The sequence below is a fragment of the Jaculus jaculus genome, chromosome 10 (assembly GCF_020740685.1).
Source record: "Jaculus jaculus isolate mJacJac1 chromosome 10, mJacJac1.mat.Y.cur, whole genome shotgun sequence".
NCBI lineage: Eukaryota > Metazoa > Chordata > Mammalia > Rodentia > Dipodidae > Jaculus > Jaculus jaculus.
The window spans coordinates 103927681-103948840 of NC_059111.1; the positions used below are offsets into that span (position 1 = coordinate 103927681).

Genomic DNA, 21160 nt, shown 5'->3' on the forward strand with positions numbered 1-21160 from the left:
AATAATTTTGTTGAAGATGTCCTCTATGCCATCGGCCTGTATTTCTTCCCATTCTTGTATGTATATGGTCCAGATATTTGTTATTTTTAAGGTGTCCCCCAATTCTCTCATATTCTCTTCACACTTTTCTTGAATTAAAAATGTTTGGACTTCTGGTTAATTTCCTCTGTCTTGTCTTTGAGTTCTGAAATTCTGCCCTCCACATGATCTATTCTGTTGGTGAGGTTTTCTAGGGGGGGATGTCTTTTAAAAAGGGCTTTTTTCATTTTTGTTCTCCCTTGTGTTTTTCTCTACATTTCCATCTGTTTATTGAGCTCCACGAGAGCCTTGTTTCTTGGGTTTCATTCCTGCATTTGGCCACGTCCTCATTAAGATTATTCCACTGACTGCTGAGTTTTGTTGACACGCCTTCAGTTCATTTCTCCGTTAAGATCTATGTGACTCTCTTCAGTTTTGTTGAGGCAACTGTTGAAAACATTTTGTTGCTGTTGGCTCTCTTCCATTTCATTCTTGAGTCTCACACTTTTGTTGCTTCTTTTCCATTTTATGCTTCTGTTTGTTCACGGCCTCATTAAGTTTGTTGAATGGGCTTATCATGCTTTCACTTTGGGATTCTTGTCTGGAGTATGTTCTCAATTCTCACTGGAGGCTTCCTTTATGGGACTGGGTGGGGGAAGCACTTGTCTGGATGCATTGAGTTGGTATTGCGCCGGAGTTTGCCCGTCTTTAGATCAACCTCTCGTTCTGCTGAGAGTGAAGTACTTGTATCTATTGTGACACTTGTGTTGCACAGCCTGGTCAACTTTGATTAAGGGGAAGTGAAAAGGGTCCACTAGATTGGGCTGAGCACACTAGAATCTGAGCAGTGTGCCCCTTGCGTGTGCAGCCTCCAGCTGGCTCTGGGTGTGGCCCTACCTTGCTTGGGCCAGATGCTATCCAATCAGGGCTCTGTTCTCCCAGTCATTCAGTGCTTGGGGACTTCGGAGTACAATGGGCACTAGGACCCTGTGGGGCCCAAGGCAGATGCTGCAGGCCTGCCAAAAACATGCTCTGTGCTGAGATAATGTTGATGCTCCCTGCTCACAGCGATTGCTAGATCCACAGGGGAGGACACAACCTTGGGCTTGACCGCTCAGCTCTGCCCAGTGCCTGGCCTTTGTGCAATCATGCCCAGGGAGCTGTGGGTGATAAGTACGTACGGTAGCACAGGCCTGTATAGATGCGTGTTCCTCTTTAGGGTGTTGGCTCCCTCCCAGGTTGCAGAAGTTGTTGGGCCTGGTAAGCGCAGGGGAGGACACTCACCTGGGGTTGGGTGCCCTGCCCCTGCTGCTTCCCAACTCCCTCTTTTCCTCCCCAAGGCTGGCGGTTATCCGCGGCTTTACATTTTGTCCCGCACGCCCTAGGTGCTTCCCTTCCCCGTGCCCTCTCCACTCTAGTGGTGACCACTGGCTCCCACGCAGTTTCCCATGCTCACAGCCCTGCCCCACTTTGTCTTTTGTCCCCCCTCAACTGACCATGGCAATGATGCACTCTCTTACAGACTGCTCATGCCACATCAAGCAGGGATTGCCCCAGTCGGGTATGCTAGCCAGCCAGCCGCGTTTCCGTGCCGACCCTGCTACTGAGGGTTGGTTGGCTGCAGCAGAATTCAGTCTCAGTGGTTTCTGGAACCCCTGCTACCTGCTGTTCCTCTGATGGGTACTCCTGGGTTAGAAATTAACAGACCTTGATTTTTTTTTTTTTTTTTTTTTTTTTTTTTTGCGGGGGAAGAGAGGTGTATTGCACAGGAACTTGCCTCTTTATTCTGCAGATTTCTTCAGCATGGCTCCTATGCCTCCATCTTAACTGGAACCACCGTAGACTATGCCTTGGTTCTTTCACTCTTTACTCCTAAGAAACCTCCAGTCTTACTCTTACTATGCCACCATGGCTTGGCCCAGATAGTAAATGAGAAGTTAGGCAGTTGCAACGTGCATGGAGCTTAATTTTCAGGCCCTGATAGAGACAAGCGGGTTTCCTGAGTAAGAGAAAGAGGACTGTTTCCTGCACCTGACATGGCTGCCCCACAGTGTCCTGGAGTGGGTGTGGAGGGCTCTTCTTGCCCAGTCTCTAGACAGACAGGGAAATAAGGACATCAACACCATCAGGTCATGTGCAGACCCAGAAATTTTGACTAGCGGCATCAGGTTTATTTTGAGGAAAAGCACAATTTAGGGCTTGGCCAAAGGCAGTCGTGAGACACAGAAGAAGTGGACAGCTGCTGCATCCCCCTCCCGCATCCCCAGCATTCCTCGGCTTACATGGACGGTAACAGTCCTAAGGCCAACAAGGGAATCTCACCAGATGGAGACACCCAAGTTCCAGCGCTCCACCTCCACCGGAGGAGGAAGAGAAGAAGGAAGAGGAACAAGGGCATAAACAGATGGCCTGGTTGTTGAAACCAACAGTCCGCTTCCTCCCCTCAATCTAAATCTGGGCACTTACACCTGGAGGGGCTGGACCCATCCACTTCTCTCCTGGATGATGAAACCAACAGAAGTAAATAAATGGTCTCGGGTGTGCTGGCAACAGGGAATGGCCCCAGAGAGCTCCAGGAACTTCCCAGTACAGACAAAATTGGCATCAAGTTCTAGAAAGACCCCCTTTATCCTAGGGAGAGGAAGACCCTCTCCTCCACCCCAACTGTGGACAGCATTGCCTGTACAAGGTTTCCTTATTGGAAGTGTCAGGAATGTATTTGCTCTGATCCCTTCCTTCTGGCTATGTGATATAATGGGTGGTAGTGGGGGAAGGTTGAGGCCAAAGGCTTAGATTGAAATCTTGGAACTTACCCAGCAGGTGAGCCAGCAACTCCAAACGGTCAGAGCCAAACAACATGTGGGTTTGGCCATCCATGTGGACCACAGTGACGGGCACCCCAAAGGCCTGGCGGAAGCAGTTAGAGGTGTAGGAGGAAGGTGACAGTTAGGGCTTATGATGCTGGTGGGTTTTCAGGTAACACAGAGGCAAAGCAAGCAGAGATGTTTGTCTAGAGGCTCCTCAGTCCCAGCACCGCCCCCGCTTCCCCGGCACAGAGGCCATGCTTCCCCTGTCTTTAGCACCATCTACCTCCTTCTCTACCTCTCTTGGGCTCAGGGAGAAGAATGCAGCAGAGGAGGGTTTTCTGAGATGTGGGAGGACTTATGAAGGGGAAGCCGTTCCTTTATGCTGTTGTTGTTGTTTTTTGGACAATACATGAAGACCCGTGGCGAGACTGCGATCTACCTTCAGACCGTGCTCTGGAACACGCATGCAGCCCTCACCCCATATTTGCAGGCTGCCTCGATGGTCTCTCGGAGCTGGTTCTTCACCGGTGCTGTGGAGATCTTCTCCAGAAGGCCTCGAGCTTGCTCTGCAGCCAAACCTGCCTTTTCTGCAGCCTGGGAAGATGTCAGGTCTATTTTGAGGGGTGGGAGAGCAGGAGAAACCTGCCCTTTCCCTTCTCTGCACTCATGGTTTCCTGCCTGGACCATGCCCATCTGCAGGCAGGGGCCACCTCTGTCAAGACTGTCTCCTTTCCCCAAAGTCTTGAGCTGAACGCAAAAGAACTGCAGGCTCAAAAAGTTGAAAGTGGCTGATTAAAAAGATTGATAAGTATTAAGTGAACAGGAGACTAAAGGTAAATACATATTTTTCAGGAAATAGATTTAGACAGTAGATATGCTTAAGTGGTTCTTTGCACATTTAACTTAGATGAGTTGCCATTTCATATATTAAATATTAGTAGATCTCAACTATCTTTATTCTGTAACTTGGAAGAAATAAATGGTTTTGAGGAGAGTGAGGAGATTGCTCAGAGGTTACAGGCACTTGCTTACAAAACCTGCCAACCCACGCCCAGATGCAATTGCTTAGATATCTGTATAAAGGTGGACAGACATTCATTTGCAGTGACACCCACACATGTGGAAATATATAAGTAAGGATTTAATCCAAAGGACATCTTATTTTTATAGCCCTCAACCATGTCTGGCATGCATTTTAATGTGCTGAGTACTTTGATTAGTTTCTGTTCAAATCTGTCACTTGTTACTTATCTTTCTGCTTCCTTTTATTTTTTGTTTTGTTTTACTTAATACATTTTATTTACTTATTTATGAGAGAGGGATAAATAATGGGTGTGCCAGGGGCTCCAGTCACTGCCAAAGAACTTAAGAAGCAGGTGCCCCTTTGTGCATCTCGCTTCACATGGGTACCGGGCACTTGAACTGGGGTCCTTAGGCTTTGCAGGCAAGCACCTTAGCTAATGAGCCATCTCTCCAGCCCTAGTTTTTGTTGTTTACCAAGGTAAGGACTCACTATAGCCCTGGCTGACCTGGAATTCACCATGGATTCTCAGAGGGGCTTCCAACTCACAGCAATCCTCCTGCCTCTGGGATTAAAGGTGTGCACCACCATGCCCGCTTCCTTCTAAATTTTTCTGTGTCCCTTTACATGTGTATGTGTGTGGGTGCAAGAGAGGGCTCTTGCTGCTGAAAATAAGCACCAGACCCATGCAGTACTTTTTGTGTTTGGCTTTACATGAGTGCTGGGAATTGAACTTGGGCTGGCTGACTTTGCAAGTAAGCACCTTAAACAGGAAGTCATCTCCCAGAATCTTCTTGTTATTTTCAAGACTCTCTGTAAGTCTTCTGCTTCTACTATGAATACATTGCTGAGGTTTGTGTGAAGAGTTTCTGCAGGCCTGTGAATGTCCCATCTTTCCATGGAGGGTTCAAACATTCATTTCTCTTGAATGGACTTTCATCAAATTCATCTTATCAACATGGTGCCTACTTTGCATGGCTCTTGCAACCATATAGATGATGGTGCTAGGGATTGAACTCAAGGCCTCCGTGTACAGGCTAAGCATGCGCTATGTCTACCGCTGGAGCTGAAATTCGAGCCCTAGCAACTGAGGCACTCTTTAAAATCCTTGGTTCCAACATAACTGTAAAGTGTCCCCTCAAACACAGACATGCTTTCTCTGTCACTATGGACTTTGCCCTGTGACTGCTCTGGGCCTCAGGTTCCTGGGTAACAGGATGGGGAAGGGACTGGACACTCACAGCCAGGATGCTCCCGGGCTCCGTGATGTCTTCATCCTGAGAAGAAGAAGGCATCAGCAGGAAGGGAGTGGCAAGGACAGTGGAATGGCCAGGGAAGGGGCAGAAGGTCCTTCAGCTACCCACCTGTGCCCTGAGTGGGTTCCCAGCCCAGTCCTTACCCGGGACCAGATGCGCATCCACAGCTCCCTGGACACCTTCTCTAGCATCTCTGGCTGCTCCATGTTCACAGCGGTGAGGAAGTGCATGGCAGATACACTTCCTGTGGGGGCAGGGCGCCCACAGGTGGCCTTACTCTGATTGCTGGCTTTCCCACCCCTGCATGCATGCTTCACGCGTTCACCTCCCAAGCAAACCTCCCCTTTCTACTGCTTCCCACTGTCTTAACCTTTGCGAAGAACGGTAGGAAAGAAATCCTTGGGCATGTGGATGGGAACCTGGAAATGCTGTTTCAGGAGTCGAAGGTCACTGGCCATGTACTGGGCTTTGCGAGGAACCAGGGGCGGTTTGTTTCCTGGCAATGGAGAGATCAACACGGAGCGAGAGACTGGAGGGTCAGTGGCAGGCTTGAAGGAGCCCTCCCTCGGGGTTGGCAACTTGTTAATGTACAACTTTAGTACAGGACAGCAGCCCCCCGCAGGCCGCAGAAGTCAGCCTGCCAGGAGCCGTCTTTGTCCCGAACCAGAACTTGTCTGTTCCTACCACTTTCTTTCAAGATCTCCTTAAAGAGGCAGGGCCGCAACTGCAGCTGGACGTTCCAGAGGTGCTGGTACCTGCATAGGACCTACAGGTGCAGAGGGAAGGAGGACGCGCCCATAAGGGAAAGCAGCCAGCCACCCCAGGGCTGCGCAGCGCGGCTGTAATCACCGCACCCGAACTGTGTGGTTTAAAGGGACAAAACTTTCTGTCTCTGCTGGAAATCGATCTCAGAATACTTTGTCCCGTGGACGCGCCCCATCCTGCACTGCACCCCCGGCCCTTCAACTCGACACCCGAGGGCCCAGGGGTGAGCATGGACTCCTAGTCAAAGCACACCGTGACCTTCAGCCCGGAACTGCCCTAGTCCCGCAGGCCGCGGCCGAGGGGGTTCCCCGGGCGTCACCTCGAAGCCCAGCCAGGAGTAGGGGGACAGCACGTCGTAGAAGAGCTCCAGGGTGCGCGGGACGGGCCCCATGCTGGGCGCGGGCGGGCCAGCGGCAGCAGCGTCGGTTGTGCAGCACCCGCAGCTGCCAAGGAGGAGGGACGGTCCACCGCACAGCGGGCAGCTTCTGAGAGCCCTCCTGGAGACTCTCCTGGGCCCGCCCCGGGGGCGTGGCGGAGACGCTCCCTGGATCCTCCCCCGGGGGCGTGGCGGAGACTCTCCCTGGATCCTCCCCCGGGGGCGTGGTCTCCCGAGCGGCCCTCTGCGGCTGTGGGCGGGCCCACCTCGGCTGGAGCGGCCTGGACCGCTGGACGCGCAGCTACAACTGCCGCTGGCCCGCCCGCGCCCCGGCGCTGTCTTGCACCCGCGCCCAGCATGGGGCCCGTCCCGCGCACCCTGGAGCTCTTCTACGACGTGCTGTCCCCCTACTCCTGGCTGGGCTTCGAGGTGACGCCCGGGGAGCCGCCTCGGCCGCGGCCTGCGGGACTAGGGCAGTTCCGGGCTGAAGGTCACGGTGTGCTTTGACTAGGAGTCCATGCTCACCCCTGGGCCCTCGGGTGTCGAGTTGAAGGGCCGGGGGTGCAGTGCAGGATGGGGCGCGTCCACGGGACAAAGTATTCTGAGATCGATCTCCAGCAGAGACAGAAAGTTTTGTCCCTTTAAACCACACAGTTCGGGTGCTGTGATTACAGCCGCGCTGCGCAGCCCTGGGGTGGCTGGCTGCTTTCCCTTATGGGCGCGTCCTCCTTCCCTCTGCACCTGTAGGTCCTATGCAGGTACCAGCACCTCTGGAACGTCCAGCTGCAGTTGCGGCCCTGCCTCATTTCTGGGATCATGAAAGACAGCGGTAAGAAGGGCGAAGTCCTGGGTTCAGAGTGAGAAGGGTTCCTGGATGGCACAATTCTGCGGCCTGCGGGGGCTGCTGTCCTGTACTAAAGTTCTATATTAACAAGTTGCCAACACCCAGAGAGGGCTCCTTCAAGCCTGCCACTGACCCTTAAGTCTCTAACTCGGTGTGGACCTCTCTATTGCTAGGGAACAAAGCACCAGCTCTGGTTCCTCGCAAAGCCCAGTACATGGCCAGTGACCTTCGACTCCTGAAGCAGCATTTCCAGGTTCCCATCCATATGCCCAAGGATTTCTTTGCTACCATTCTTGGCAAAGGTAAGGAGGGTGGGAAGCAGTAGAAAGGGGAGGTTTGCTTGGGAGGTGAACTCGTGAAGTATGCAGGGGTGGGAAAGCCAGCAATCAGAGCAAGGCCACCTGTGGGCGCCCTGCCCCCACAGGAAGTGTATCTGCCATGCGCTTCCTCACCGCTGTGAACATGGAGCAGCCAGAGATGCTAGAGAAGGTGTCCAGGGAGCTGTGGATGCGCGTCTGGTCCCGGGTAAGGACTGGGCTGGGAACCCACTCAGGGCACAGGTGGGTAGCTGAAGGACCTTCTGCCCCTTCCCTGGCCAGCTCCAGGCCATTCTCCTGCCCTTGCCACTCCCTTCCTGCTGATGCCTTCTTCTTCTCAGGATGAAGACATCACGGAGCCCGGGAGCATCCTGGCTGTGAGTGAACAGTCCCTTCCCCCATCCTGTTACCCAGGAACCTGAGGCCCAGAGCAGTCACAGGGCAAAGTCCATAGTGACAGAGAAAGCATGTCTGTGTTTGAGGGGACACATTACGGTTATGTTATAACCAAGGAGTTCTAAGAGTGCGTCAGTTGCTAGGGGTCCAGCTCCAGCGGTAGACATAGCGCATGCTTAGCCTGTACACGGAGGCCTTGAGTTCAATCCCTAGCACCATCATCTATATGGTTGCAAGAGCCATGCAAAGTGGGCACCATGTTGATAAGATGCATTTGATGAAAAACCATTCAAGTGAGATGAATGTTTGAACCCTCCATGGAAGGATGGGACATTCACAGGCCTGCAGAAACTCTTCACACAAACCTCAGCAATATATTCATAGTAGAAGCAGAAGACTTACAGAGAGTCTTGAAAATAACAAGAAGATTCTGGGAGATGACTTCCTGTTTAAGGTGTTTACTTGCAAAGTCGGCCAGCCCAAGTTCAATTCCCAGCACTCATGTAAAGCCAAACACAAAAAGTACTGCATGGGTCTGGTGCTTATTTTCAGCAGCAAGAGCCCTCTCTTGCACCCACACACATACACATGTAAAGGGACACAGAAAAATTTAGAAGGAAGTGGGCATGGTGGTGCACACCTTTAATCCCAGAGGCAGGAGGATTGCTGTGAGTTGGAAGCCCCTCTGAGAATCCATGGTGAATTCCAGGTCAGCCAGGGCTATAGTGAGACCTTACCTTGGTAAAAAACAAAAACTAGGGCTGGAGAGATGGCTCATTAGCTAAGGTGCTTGCCTGCAAAGCCTAAGGACCCCAGTTCAACTGCCCGGTACCCATGTGAAGCGAGATGCACAAAGGGGCACCTGCTTCTTAAGTTCTTTGGCAGTGGCTAGAGGCCCTGGTGCACCCATTCTCTCTCTCACTGTCTCTCTCTCATAAATAAATAAAATAATTTTTTTGTTATTTTATTTATTTGAGAGCGACAGAGAGAGAAAGAGGCAGAGGTAGAGAGAGAGAATGGGTGCGCCAGGGCCTCCAACCACTGCAAACAAACTCCAGACGCATGTGCCCCCTTGTGCATCTGGCTAATGCGGGTCCTAGAGAATCTAGCCTCGAACCAGGGTCCTTAGACTTCACAGGCAAGCACTTAACCGCTAAGCCATCTCTCCAGCCCTCATAAATAAATAAAATATATTTTAAAAAAAACAAAACAAAAAATAAATAAAAGGAAACAAAAAGATAAGTGGCAAGTGACAGATTTGAACAGAAACTAATCAAAGTACTCAGAACGTTAAAATGCATTGCAGACATGGTTGAGGGCTATAAAACTAAGATGTCCTTTGTATTAAGTCAAGAAATTCAAGGCAATTTTACTTAAAACCTTACTTGTACATTTCCACATGTGTGGGTGTCACTGCAAATGAATGTCTGTCCACCTTTATACGGATATCTAAGCAATTGCATCTGGGCGTGGGTTGGCAGGTTTTGTAAGCAAGTGCCTGTAACCTCTGAGCAATCTCCTCACTCTCCTCAAAACCATCTATTCCAAGTTACAGAATAAAGATAGTTGAGATCTACTAATATTTAATATATGAAATGGCAAGTCACATAAGTTAAATGTGCAAAGAACAACTTAAACATTCCTAGTGTCTAAATCTATTTCCTGAAAAATATGTACTTACCTTTAGTCTCCTGCTCACTTAATACTTATCAATCTTTTTAATCAGCCACTTTCAACTTTTTGAGCCTGTAGTTCTTTGTTTCTACGTAGCCTTCCATCCAGTGGCCTTTTTCTGTTCATTGATCCGTTCCCTTATTGTTGACTATTGGGGGTAAAACACAACTTGAATCTGAGGAAGACAATGACTCTGGAGGTCTATCTGCAGGGCTTCTCGGCCTGAGCAGTATTCTAACATCACACAGAGCACTCAGTGTCACTCCAGAGAGGCTCATGTGATTCTCTAGTGTATGGCCTTCACACTGGGAATTTTCAAAGCTCTTTGGGAGATTAAAGAACCTCTAATTCCAATTTTTTTCAATATTTATTTATTTGCAAGCACAGAGAAAAGGGGGAGGTTATATGTGCTCACTGGAGCCTTTTGCCACTGCACACGAACTGCAAATACATGTGCCACTTTGTCATCTGGCTTTACCTGGGTACTAGGGAGTGGATCCCAGGCCATCACACTTTGAAAGCTAGCACCTTAACTGCTGATCCATCTCTCCAGCCCAGTCATTCCAAGTTTTTAACAACCATCCCACCCAGAAACCTTTGCCATAAGCCCGTTCCAGAATCATCAGTGATCCATGGGACTTAGATACCAGCCCTCTGGTGTTCACTGTCGGGGCTGACTCCATGCCCCCTGCTCTTTGCGTTCAGCTCAAGACTATGGGGAAAGGAGACAGTCTTGGCAGAGGTAGCCCCTGCCTGCAAGTGGGCATGGCCCAGGCAGGAAACCATGAGTGCAGAGAAGGGAAAGGGCAGGTTTCTCCTGCTCTCCCACCCCTCAAAATAGACCTGACATCTTCCCAGGCTGCAGAAAAGGCAGGTTTGGCTGCAGAGCAAGCTCGAGGCCTTCTGGAGAAGATCTCCACAGCACCAGTGAAGAACCAGCTCAGAGAGACCACCGAGGCAGCCTGCAAATACGGGGTGAGGGCTGCATGCGTGTTCCAGAGCGCGGTCTGAAGGTAGATCGCAGTCTCGCCATGGGTCTTCATGTATTGTCCAAAAAACAACAGCATAAAGGAACGGCTTCCCCTTCATAAGTCCTCCCACATCTCAGAAACCCCTCCTCTGCTGCATTCTTCTCCCTGAGCCCAAGAGAGGTAGAGAAGGAGGTAGATGGTGCTAAAGACAGGGGAAGCATGGCCTCTGTGCCGGGGAGGAATCGGGGGCGGTGCTGGGACTGAGGAGCCTCTAGACAAACCTCTGCTTGCTTTGCCTCTGTGTTACCTGAAAACCCGCCAGCATCATAAGCCCTAACTGTCACCTTCCTCCTACACCTCTAACTGCTTCCGCCAGGCCTTTGGGGTGCCCGTCACTGTGGTCCACATGGATGGCCAAACCCACATGTTATTTGGCTCTGACCGTTTGGAGTTGCTGGCTCACCTGCTGGGTAAGTTCCAGGATTTCAATCAAAGCCTTTGGCCTCAGCCTCCCCACCCCCACCCCCCCACCCATTATATCACATAGCCAGAAGGAAGGGATCAGAGCAAATACCTTCCTGACACTTCCAATAAGGAAACCTTGTACAGGCAATGCTGTCCACGGTTGGGGTGGAGGAGAGAGTCTTCCTCCCCCTAGGATAAAGGGGAACTTTCTAGACCTTGAAGCCAAGCATGTTTTCACCAGGAAAGTGCTGAGGCCCTCTGGGACCATCCCCTGCTGCTGAAACCATTGTATTCACTTCTGTTGGTTTCTTCATCCAGGAGAGAAGTGGATGGGTCCCGTGCCCCCAACTGTGAATGCCAGACTTTAAGAATGACCTGGGGAAGCAAACCTTGTTATCTCCAGCCAGGTCACCTGTTTAACCCCTCCTCTTCCTCCTCTTCTTCCTCCTCCTCCTCCTCCTCTTGAAGCACTGGAACTTTGGTTTCTTTACCTGATGGTATCCTTTGTGGCTCTGTGTGTCTTCTGTGTAACCCCAGGAATGCTGGGGCACACGTTGTGTGAGGGCTCTATACTTAGCTTAGGTGCTTGTATTCCTGTGCCTCGGGAGTGCCTTCGGGAAAGCACTAACTTGTGCTTTGCCTCAAAATAATTCGGATGTCACTAGTCAAAACAGTGCTGGGTCTACATTTACCCTGATGACATTGGCATCTTCTTGTCCCTGTCTGTCTAGAAATCAGGCAAGAAGAGCCCCCAGTGCAGGTCACTGTAGGGCAGCAGTGTGCCAGGTGCCAGAAACAGTGCTCTTTCTCTTACCCAGGAAACCAGCCTGTCTCTGTCAGGGACTGAAATTTAAGCTCCACGCACTTTGCAACTGACTCACTTCTCATTGACTATCTGTGCCAAGCCACGGTGACAGTGACCGGGAATGTGTGAGATCCAAAGCCTTGTAGGTGTGAAGATTGGAAGGAACCAAGGAATATCCCAACCTCTGCTCAGATAGATACTGAACCTGAGCCCTGTTCCACAGACCAATGGAAGCAGAGCGAGGCAGTTCTGGACGACAGCTGACCTTGCCATGACCTGAGGAAGTAGCTCACCCCTTCAGGGTTTCCTCCCCTAATGCCCCATGCAGATCCAGACAACGCTCTGGACCTCTGTCCCCAGCCTGGAAGTACCCCATTTCTCTCCAAAGTACCCTTGGCTTTCCCATCCCCCCCCACCCCCCACCCCCACCCCCTGTTATTTGCTCATAGCCCCTGCTGCTGCTTGTGCCTCCTGCGCGGTCACCAGAAGCCTGGGAGGTTTGGTGGCACACTTCTGTGGGAAGACTGTCGTCTGAAGCTGAGACCACACCTGACACCTGGTAGGATCCAGAAACAGAGCCCTCAGTAGTTCCAAAGGACTTTGATAGATTCTCTTTGTTCCTGGCTCTTTTCTTGTGCCTGTTTTCCTCTTTTTTTCTTTAATTTAATTTATTAGTTTTCTTTTCAGTAAATACAGGCAGTTTGGTACCATTGTTTAGGCTCATCTGTGATCTACCCCCTCCCATTGGACCCTCCTTGTTGATGTACATGGGTCGTGCATTGTGGAGTTAGCCCCCAGTTATTGGTATGCTAAATGTCTCTGCAAATCATGACCCAACATGTGACTCTGACATTCTTTCCGCCCCCTCTTCCGCAAAATTTCCCTGAGCCATGTTGGGTTCATTTTTGGTCTGCTTCAGTGCTGAGGTGTTGGGGGCCTCTGAGGCCCTGGCTCTCTGATTTGGTAGGAGTTGATTTTTCTCTGCATTGGTCTCCTTCCCCTTTGTGCTGGTATCCGGTTCACAGGAAAACATCACCCTTGCTTGTTTTGCCAGTTGTCCTTAGTTTCAGTTGGGCCCCTTTTGAGGTATGTTGGGGCAGCTCTCTCCTTAGGATCTGCATCTATCTCAAAAAGAGAAGCAGATTCTCCAACGGAGAGTAAGTTAGCACCCGGAAAATTGAGATAACACTTACTTTTTTGATAGACAGTTTGATAGATGTAGGCCCTCTTATACCCCGTGATTGATGGTAGCTTGATATTGTAGAGTGGGCTTGTGTTTGGGTATGGTTCTGACTTGTTTCCCAGCTCCAGCAATGGGTCTAGTACCACTGAGTGGATCAGTTAGCCAAATCAACTGTTTTCCTCTTTTGTCCCTTGTCACTTTCTCTCTTCTTCCTCTCTCCCTTTTTCCATGACCCTTCCTTACCTAACTTCTCATTGCTAGGGCAAAACACCTGACCAGAGCAGCTTATGGGAGGAAATGGCTTATTTCAGGTGGACAGGTTCATAGGGATGTTTCAACATGGTGGGAACTGCATGGCATGGTCAGGAATCCACCACATTTATTTGGGTTTGTAGCTGGGCTAATAAGCATCATGGTCTGCTCCCAGTAACTCACCACCTCCCAAGTTGCCACCAATTGAGAAGTATGAGGCTTAATCATAAACACAAAGATATAGGGGACATTTTACATTCAAGTGACCACATTCCTTCCCTGATCCTCACAAACTCACAACCATCTCGTAATGCAGAAGGCATTCTGCCCAACTTTTAACAGTCCTCATGGTCTCTGCCAATCCCAACACAATGCAAAAATCCAAAGTCTCATATGAGACGCACGACTAAACAGTGAACTGTAAAATCAAAATACAAGTTAAATACTTCTTACACGTAATGGCATAGAAAAACCCAGTTCAAAAAGAAGTAATTCAATCTCCTGAGTTCCAAAACCTGTTCACATTTTTTTCCCATGGCAAACTTTATTATATCAAAACTTTCTGTTCTGTCATACACACCAGTCCATTACTTTAGAATTCGACTCTGTTCAAGTTCCCAGGACAGTGGCAAAATAACAGTTCCCAGCAAAGTTCTATCGTCCCCCCTCAAGACTATAAACCAAAATGGACTGTTTGTCAACTGCTTTTGGACAAGTGTTTTGTCCCAGCAACACAAAGGTAACTATAACAGGTGCTTATCTCTGCATTATTGTTTATATTTAAAAACAAAACAGCCGGGCGTGGTGGCACACATGCCTTTAATCCCAGCACTAGGGAGGCAGAGGTAGGAGAATTTCCATGAGTTCGAGGCCACCCTGAGAATACAGAGTGAATTCCAGGTCAGCCTGGGCTAGGGTGAGACCCTACCTCGAAAAACCAAAAAAAAAAAAAAAAAAAAAAAAAAGTGATGGGCTGGAGAAATTGCCCAGTGGTTAAAGGCACTTGTGTGCAAAGCCTGATTTCCTGTGTTCAATTCCTCATTACCCAAACAAAGCCAGACGCACAAAGTGGCACATGCATCTGGTGTTCATTTATAGTAACCCATTCTTTCTGCTTGAAAATAAATATAAATAGGTTTTTCAAAAGCATGATAAGATAGATGACTCAGTGGTTAAGGGAACTTGCTTGCAAAGCCTGATGGCCTGGGTTTGATTCCTCAGTACCCATGTGAAGCCAAATGGATGAAGTGTGTCTGGAGTTGGAGGCCCTGATGCACACATATTCTCCTCCCATCAAATAAATAAAAATATTTTTAAAAAAATAGTGATGGCCAGGCGAGGTGGTGCACGCCTTTAATCCCAGCACTGAAATATCTCTATCACATCTTCCAAGGCTCAGGGTCCATTGCGGAAGAGGTGGCAGAAAGAATGTAAGAACCAAAGAAGGGTAGGACTCCTTACAACGTGCTCCTACAGATACAAAATGTCCTGGACTTCCATGACCTCACAGTGCCTGATACTACCTAGTACCAGAACATCATAATAGGAGGAAAAGATGATGACATCGAAATAAAAGAGAGGAACCCTAGGGGTGTAACATCTGCTGCTGTCTGGCTAAATGTGTATACTATGCTTATCAAACTGCCCAGTAAGAACTATTAATGTTCATACCCTTATATTAATGCTACTCTCACTTTTGGTAGAGAATCTTGTCTTTCAGATGGCAATGACCTTGGGATGACTCAGAAGGTATCATGGTGCTGGAAAGAAGTGATCACAGTACTCAGTACTGCAATATCTCTATCACAACTTCCAAGGCTCAGGGTCTAATGCGGAAGAGGTGGCGGGAAGAATGTAAGAGCCAAAGGAAGGGCAGGACTCCATACAAAGTGCTCCCTCCAGACACAAAATGGCCTGGATATCCATGGCCTCACAGTGCCTGACACTACCTTCACAAGACCCTCATAAGAGGAGGAAAAGATCATGACATCAAAATTAAAAGAGAGACTGATTGAGATGGGGAGGGGATATGATGGAGGGTGGAGTTTCAAAGGGGAAAGTGGGGTGAGGAGGGTATTACCATGGGGTATTTTTTATAATCATGGAAGTTGTTAATAAAAATTTGGGAGCCAAGCATCGTGGCGCATGCCTTTAATCCCAGCACTTGGGAGGCAGAGGTAGGAGGATTGCCATGAGTTCGAGGCCACCCTGAGACTCCATAGTGAATTCCAGGTCAGCCTGGGCTAGAGTGAGACCCTACCTCAAAAACTAAATAATAATAATAATAATTTGGAAAAGTAAAAATAAAAGGCAGACTGATTGAGAGGGGATATGATGGAGAGTGGAGTTTCAAAGGGGAAAGTGGGGGAGGGAGGGAATTACCATGGGCTATTGACTACAATTATGGAAGTTGTCAATAAAAAAATTATTTAAAAAAATATTGATGTTTTAAGTCTCAGTGTCTACCACCATCTCTTCAGAGGAAGCATTGTGCTTCCCCACAGAATCTGACTGGTGCATTCATGGCCCCACAGTGATTACTGATAACCCCAGAGAAGAGAACTCTTCTGGAATGGGGCTGGGGAGGGGGACATAAGAGTATAACCCAATGGGACTATGACCAATATTGCAATAGGTTCATATATTAAAGTTCTCAATTTAAACTGAAGTGTAAGCAGGGCGTGGTTAAAGTGCTTGACTGTGAAGCCTAAGGACCCAGGTCCAATTCCCCAATACCCACTTAAGCCAGATGCACAAGATGGCACATGCATCTAGACTTTGCAGTGGCTAAAGGCCCTGACACAGTCATTCCTTCTCCTCTCTCTCTTTCCCTCTCCCTCCCTCCCTCCCTTCTTCTCTCCCTCTCCCTCTCCCTCTCCCTCTCCCTCCCTCCCTCCCTCTCTCTCTCTCTCTCTCTCTCTCTCTTTGATAAATAAATAATGTCTTTTTTAAAACTCTCTGTGTTTCCATCTTATATGTCTCAGGGTCCATTGCGGAAGAGGTGGCAGAAAGAATGAAAGAGCCAAAGGAAGGGTAGGACTCCTTACAACGTGCTCCTCCAGACACAAAATGGCCTGGATATCCATGACCTCACAGTGCCTGACACTACCTATACAAGACCATCATAATAGGAGGAAATGATCATGACATCAAAATAAAAGAGAAACTGATTGAGAGGGGGAGGGGATATGATGGAGAATAGAGTTTCAAGGGGAAAGTGGGGGAGGGGAGGCATTACCATGGGATATTGTTTACAATCATGGAAGTTGTTAATAAAAAAAATTAATTTTTAAAAAAGAAAGAAATCTGTGTTTCATAATAGGCAAATTTTACTTTAAAAGCAAAATTACAAATACTGAACCCTACTTTTGTGCACGCTGAAGTACTTAAGCAGAAGTGTACTGCCATCTGCAGAAGCTTTTAAAACGAACAGAGAAAGGTCCATCGATCAGTAGGTAACAAGCAAGTGTGGAATCATGTTGGTTGTAAAATACAGGTGATGAGTATAAGGGTGTTCACTGTAAAATTAGTTTCTGACTTTTTAATAATTTCCAATCAAACTATCTGTATACAGCAATAAGGAATAATCTCCCACTTATATTGCAAGTAGAAAACAAAATATAAAGCAGTTTTCTTAGGGTGCCCTTCCAGTTGTATTCAGGCAGGCCATCTGAATTACTTTTGTATATTATTTTTTTTAATATTTTATTTATTTATTTGACAGAGAGAAATTGCAGAGAGAGGGAGAGAGAGAGAGCCCACAAATGGGTGTGCCAGGGCCTCCAGCCACTGCAAATGAACTCCAGATGCATGCGCCCCCTGTTCATCTGGCTTATGTGGATCCTGGAGAACCTAACTGGGATCCTTTGGCTTTGCAGGCTCCCATGAAGCGGGCCTCCAGTTCAATTAGAGAGCAGTTGGGGGCTGGAGAGATGGCTTAGCGGTTAAGCGCTTGCCTGTGAAGCCTAAGGACCCCAGTTCGAGGCTCGGTTCCCCAGGTCCCACGTTAGCCAGATGCACAAGGGGGCGCACGCGTCTGGAGTTGGTTAGCAGAAGCTGGAAGCCCTGGCGCGCCCATTCTCTCTCTCTCTCTCTCTGTCTTTCTGTGTCTGTCGCTCTCAAAACAAATAAATTTTTAAAAATTAAAAAAAAAAAAGAGTAGTTGGTTTCCCCCTAAAACAACTGCATTTTAGTATTATATGTCTTTATTCTTTTCCAGATCCATAGCTTGATACTCCTTCAAATACTGACACTAATCATTAATTCATTTTTTTCCATATGGGTGTCTTATCTCTCTGCTGTAATTACAAAACCCCATGACTAAAATCAAATCAACTGAGAGGTTAACATGGGTCATGAACAATGTAGATAAACAAGGGCTCCTCAATGAAATCTGGTCCCAGTGGCAAAATGGTGCCCCCTGCTGGCTTCAAGAAGATGGGCACCTTACCTTCCAATCTGACAACTGCAGAGCAGTTTACCCAGCTGAGGAGCAGGGTGGGAGAACAGTGGCTTAACTTGCTGGTTTACAGACCAGAAACTGGTGTTCAGAAAAACTATGTAAACTGACCGAGGGTCACCCAGCTAGTGACTGCTAGAACGGAGAGGTAAAAGCATGTTGGCCATTTCCCAAACACACATGCTTAACCACCGGATGCCTGCTGTGTGCTGGTAGTTAGGGATATATGCATATGACACTCGTTCATTTACTTATAATTTACTTACTTGTCGATTGAGGATTTTGAAGACAGGGGCTCACTGAGTGTCCCAAGGCTGTCCCGGAATTCACGAGGCTCATGCCTCAGCCTTCAGGGTGCTGGGAATTACAGGTGTCCACTCCCATGCCTGGCTGCATGTGGGACTCTTGACAGCAACTGTCGACATTTCTAACAGGCACAATGCTTTTGTTGTTGTCACCCAGCAACAACCACGCTCAAGTTCTCAAATGTCAGAAATGCTTTGGTGGCTGGGTGCTGAATACCTGATGCACATTGGCTGCCTGATCCCCATTGTTTGGCTCCATTCTTTCCTACTGAGGGTTGCACAATATTAAAACTGGTTACTGAGGACTCTGGTTCTTCCTTATTGAAGGATTTACAGCTCATATTTAGCAAGAGGCAATTAATGTAGAGAAAAACACTGCTGAATTAACAGGTCAAGTTGTGTTTGGTTCTAACTAAACAACTCACACACTTTCTCTGAACTGGTTGACGCCTCTGGAGGATGAAAATGATGATCAGATTTATCTAGCTTGTTTGTTTGTAAGGATCAGATGAGAAATGTGCATGTGAGCCCAGTGACTGTTGCAATACAAAGACATGCATCTGTGATAGCAAGTCATTTTTCTGGCACTGTGACAAAATATAGAAGGAAAGCATCATCACAAAGGAGGAAAGGTTTATTTTTGTCTCACAGGTTCAGAGATTTAGTCCAAGGTCAGCTGGACCCATCCTTTCAGGCTACTGAGTCTTTTTTAAATGTGTGTTTTATTTGCTTATTTATTTGAGAGAGAGAGGGAGAATAGGTGCACCAGGGCCTCCAGTCACTTCAAACAAATTCCAGACACATGTGCCACTTTGTGCATCTGGCTTTTGAGGATATTGGGGAATTGAACCCGGGTCCTTCAGCTTAGCAGGTAAGCATCTTACCAGCTAAGCCATCTCTCCAGCCAAGGCTACTGAGTCTTGATTTGATGAAATGTTAATGTCCTGATATAAACACTGCAGTCACAAGTTTTCTGATCCTGACACAGAGTTGACCTGGTTTTATCTCTGAAGCTCTCCTTTGCTGACCTTGTGGTATGAAGAAAGACCAGCCTTCTCTTATGATGCTCGACATAACGGACAATTTCACCTAACGGTTCCTCAGGAAGAGCGAAGTAATGACGGTAGAGTGTCAGAGGCGTTTTCATCAAGTCAACATTATCAGTACAACAGAGAGTGTGCGGAGGGCCTGATGCAGTGGTTACAAGCCAGGGACTGGGCTTGGATTATGCGTTCAGGTATTGACTGAACCATTACACGTGTTCCTTAAGCTTCTTTTCCTTCCTTCCTCCCTCCCTCCCTTCCTCCCTCTTTTCCTTCCTTCCTTCCTTCTTTGTGAGACAGGGTCTCACATAGCCCAGCTATACCTGGAACTTGCTATGTAGCCTAGGATGACCTGAACTCCTGAATCCACCTCCCAAGTGCTAGAATTTCAGGCGTGAGCTACCATGCTTTGTTTATGGAGTGCTGGAGACCAAACCCAGGTTCTCATGCATGCTAGGCAAGCACTCTACCCACTGGGCTACCTCCCCAGGCCCCATGTTCCTTAAGCTTCCTCAACCTCATCTATTAAATGGACACAATCACAATAAGCACTTCCTATTATACACATTGTAAACTCTTTGTGCTTTCAGCACAGTGAGCAGCAAACGCCGAACATGTCACATATGTTTGCCACAATTATAAAGGGGACCCAAAGTCAGAAATACATCACCACAGAACTATGAAGCCATAAAGACAAGCACACATCTCAATGTCTGGCCATCATCTCAAGAACCTAGTAAGGGCTGGAGAGATGGCTTAGCGGTTAAGCGCTTGCCTGTGAAGCCTAAGGACCCCAGTTTGAGGCTTGATTCTCCAGGACCCACGTTAGCCAGATGCACAAGGGGGCGCACGCATCTGGAGTTCGTTTGCTCACTCTCTCTCCCTAACACCAGAGGCATTTTTTTTTTAATTTTTTTTGTTTGTTTTTATTTATTTAAGAGTGAGAGAGAGAGAGGGAGGGAGAGAGAGAATAGGCACACCAAGCTCTCCAGCCACTGCAAACAAACTCCAGATGCAAGGATCACCTTGTGCATCTGGCTCATGTGGGTCCTGGGGAATCAAGCCTCGAACCAGGGTCCTTAGGCTTCACAGGCAAGTGCTTAGTCGCTAAGCCAGTTCTCCAGCCCTTTATTTTCTTTTTGAAAATATTTTATTTATTTATTTAAGAGAGAAAGATGGAGAGAGAGAGAGAGAGAGAGAATGAATGAATGAATGGGCATGTCAGGGCCTCCAGCCACTGCAACGAGCTCCAGATGCGTGTGCCCTCTTGTGCATCTTTTTTTTCTTTGGCTCTTAAATATGTTGTGCTTTTCTTTTCTTTTAAAAAAATATTTTGTTTTTACTTATTTACTTATCTGACAGAGAACGAGGGAGAGAGAGAAAGAGAAATGATGTGCCAGGGCCTCCAGCCACTGCAAACGAACTCCAGACCCGTGTGCCCCCTTGCACATCTGGCTAACGTGGGTCCTGGGGAATTGAACCTGGGTCCTTTGGCTTTGCAGGCAAGTGCTTTAACTGCTAAGCCATCCCTCCAGTCCTCCTTTCTTTTCTTTTCTTTTCTTTTCTTTTTTCTGAGAATGGTCTCATTCTAGTTCAGTCTGACCTAGAATTCACTAGGTAGTTTCAGGTTGTCTTTTTTTTTTATTTTTTTTTTTCGAGGTAGGGTCTCGCTCTAGCCCAGGCTGACCTGGAATCCACTCTGTAGTCTCAGGGTGGCCTCTAACTCACAGCGATCCTCCTACCTCTGCCTCCTGAGTGCTGGGATTAAAGGCGTGAGCACCACACCCGGCTTTTTTTTTTTTTTTTTTTAATTCAGCTTTTAGAAAACTCGATTTCAAATGCCTGGGACAGCCAGGTGTGGTGGCACGTGCTCTTAATACCAGCACTGACAGGGCTGAGGTAGGAGGATTGCTATGAATTAAAGGGCAGCCTGAGAATACAGAGTGAATTCCAGGTCACTCTGGGCTAGAGCAAGACCCTAACTCTAAATAAATAAATAAAATAACTATTGGGGCAGAGAATACACACTTCTAACCAGCAGGAAGTGCTAACTCTGATTTAGAGCTAGTTCTTATCACAATCAGCAGGTCTCTCCCTTCAGCCTCCTTTGGTGACCAAAGTCTTAAGCTATAAAGGTCCTAGCCTTTGTGCCCAGGAATACAGCAGAACCCTTGCACAGAAGATACTCCAGGCTCTCTGGCCC

General features: G+C 48.0%; 2 protein-coding genes across 3 annotated transcripts; one reads left to right on the forward strand and one right to left on the reverse strand.

Moving 5' to 3' along the window:
• Window positions 1–2167: 2167 nt before the first annotated feature.
• LOC101610829 (glutathione S-transferase kappa 1-like) lies at window positions 2168–6360 on the reverse strand. The gene is made up of 8 exons (XM_045160667.1): window positions 6187–6360; window positions 5787–5868; window positions 5473–5598; window positions 5246–5346; window positions 5088–5123; window positions 3303–3419; window positions 2832–2925; window positions 2168–2516 (listed from the first exon to the last, which is right to left on the reverse strand). The coding sequence occupies exons 1-8, from the start codon at window positions 6256–6258 to the stop codon at window positions 2467–2469; spliced, it is 678 nt and encodes a 225-aa protein (XP_045016602.1). The 5' UTR covers window positions 6259–6360; the 3' UTR covers window positions 2168–2466.
• A 168-nt stretch (window positions 6361–6528) lies between these two features.
• Window positions 6529–12464, forward strand: LOC101608225 (glutathione S-transferase kappa 1). 2 transcript variants are annotated; one of them, XM_045161115.1, is made up of 8 exons: window positions 6529–6672; window positions 6991–7072; window positions 7261–7389; window positions 7512–7612; window positions 7746–7781; window positions 10333–10449; window positions 10822–10915; window positions 11229–12464. In XM_045161115.1, exons 1-8 carry the CDS (start codon window positions 6601–6603, stop codon window positions 11276–11278), a joined length of 681 nt encoding a protein of 226 aa, XP_045017050.1. In that variant the 5' UTR covers window positions 6529–6600; the 3' UTR covers window positions 11279–12464. The 2 variants fall into 2 exon arrangements, with proteins under 2 accessions (XP_045017050.1, XP_045017051.1); XM_045161116.1 differs by lacking the exon at window positions 7746–7781.
• Window positions 12465–21160: the final 8696 nt, after the last annotated feature.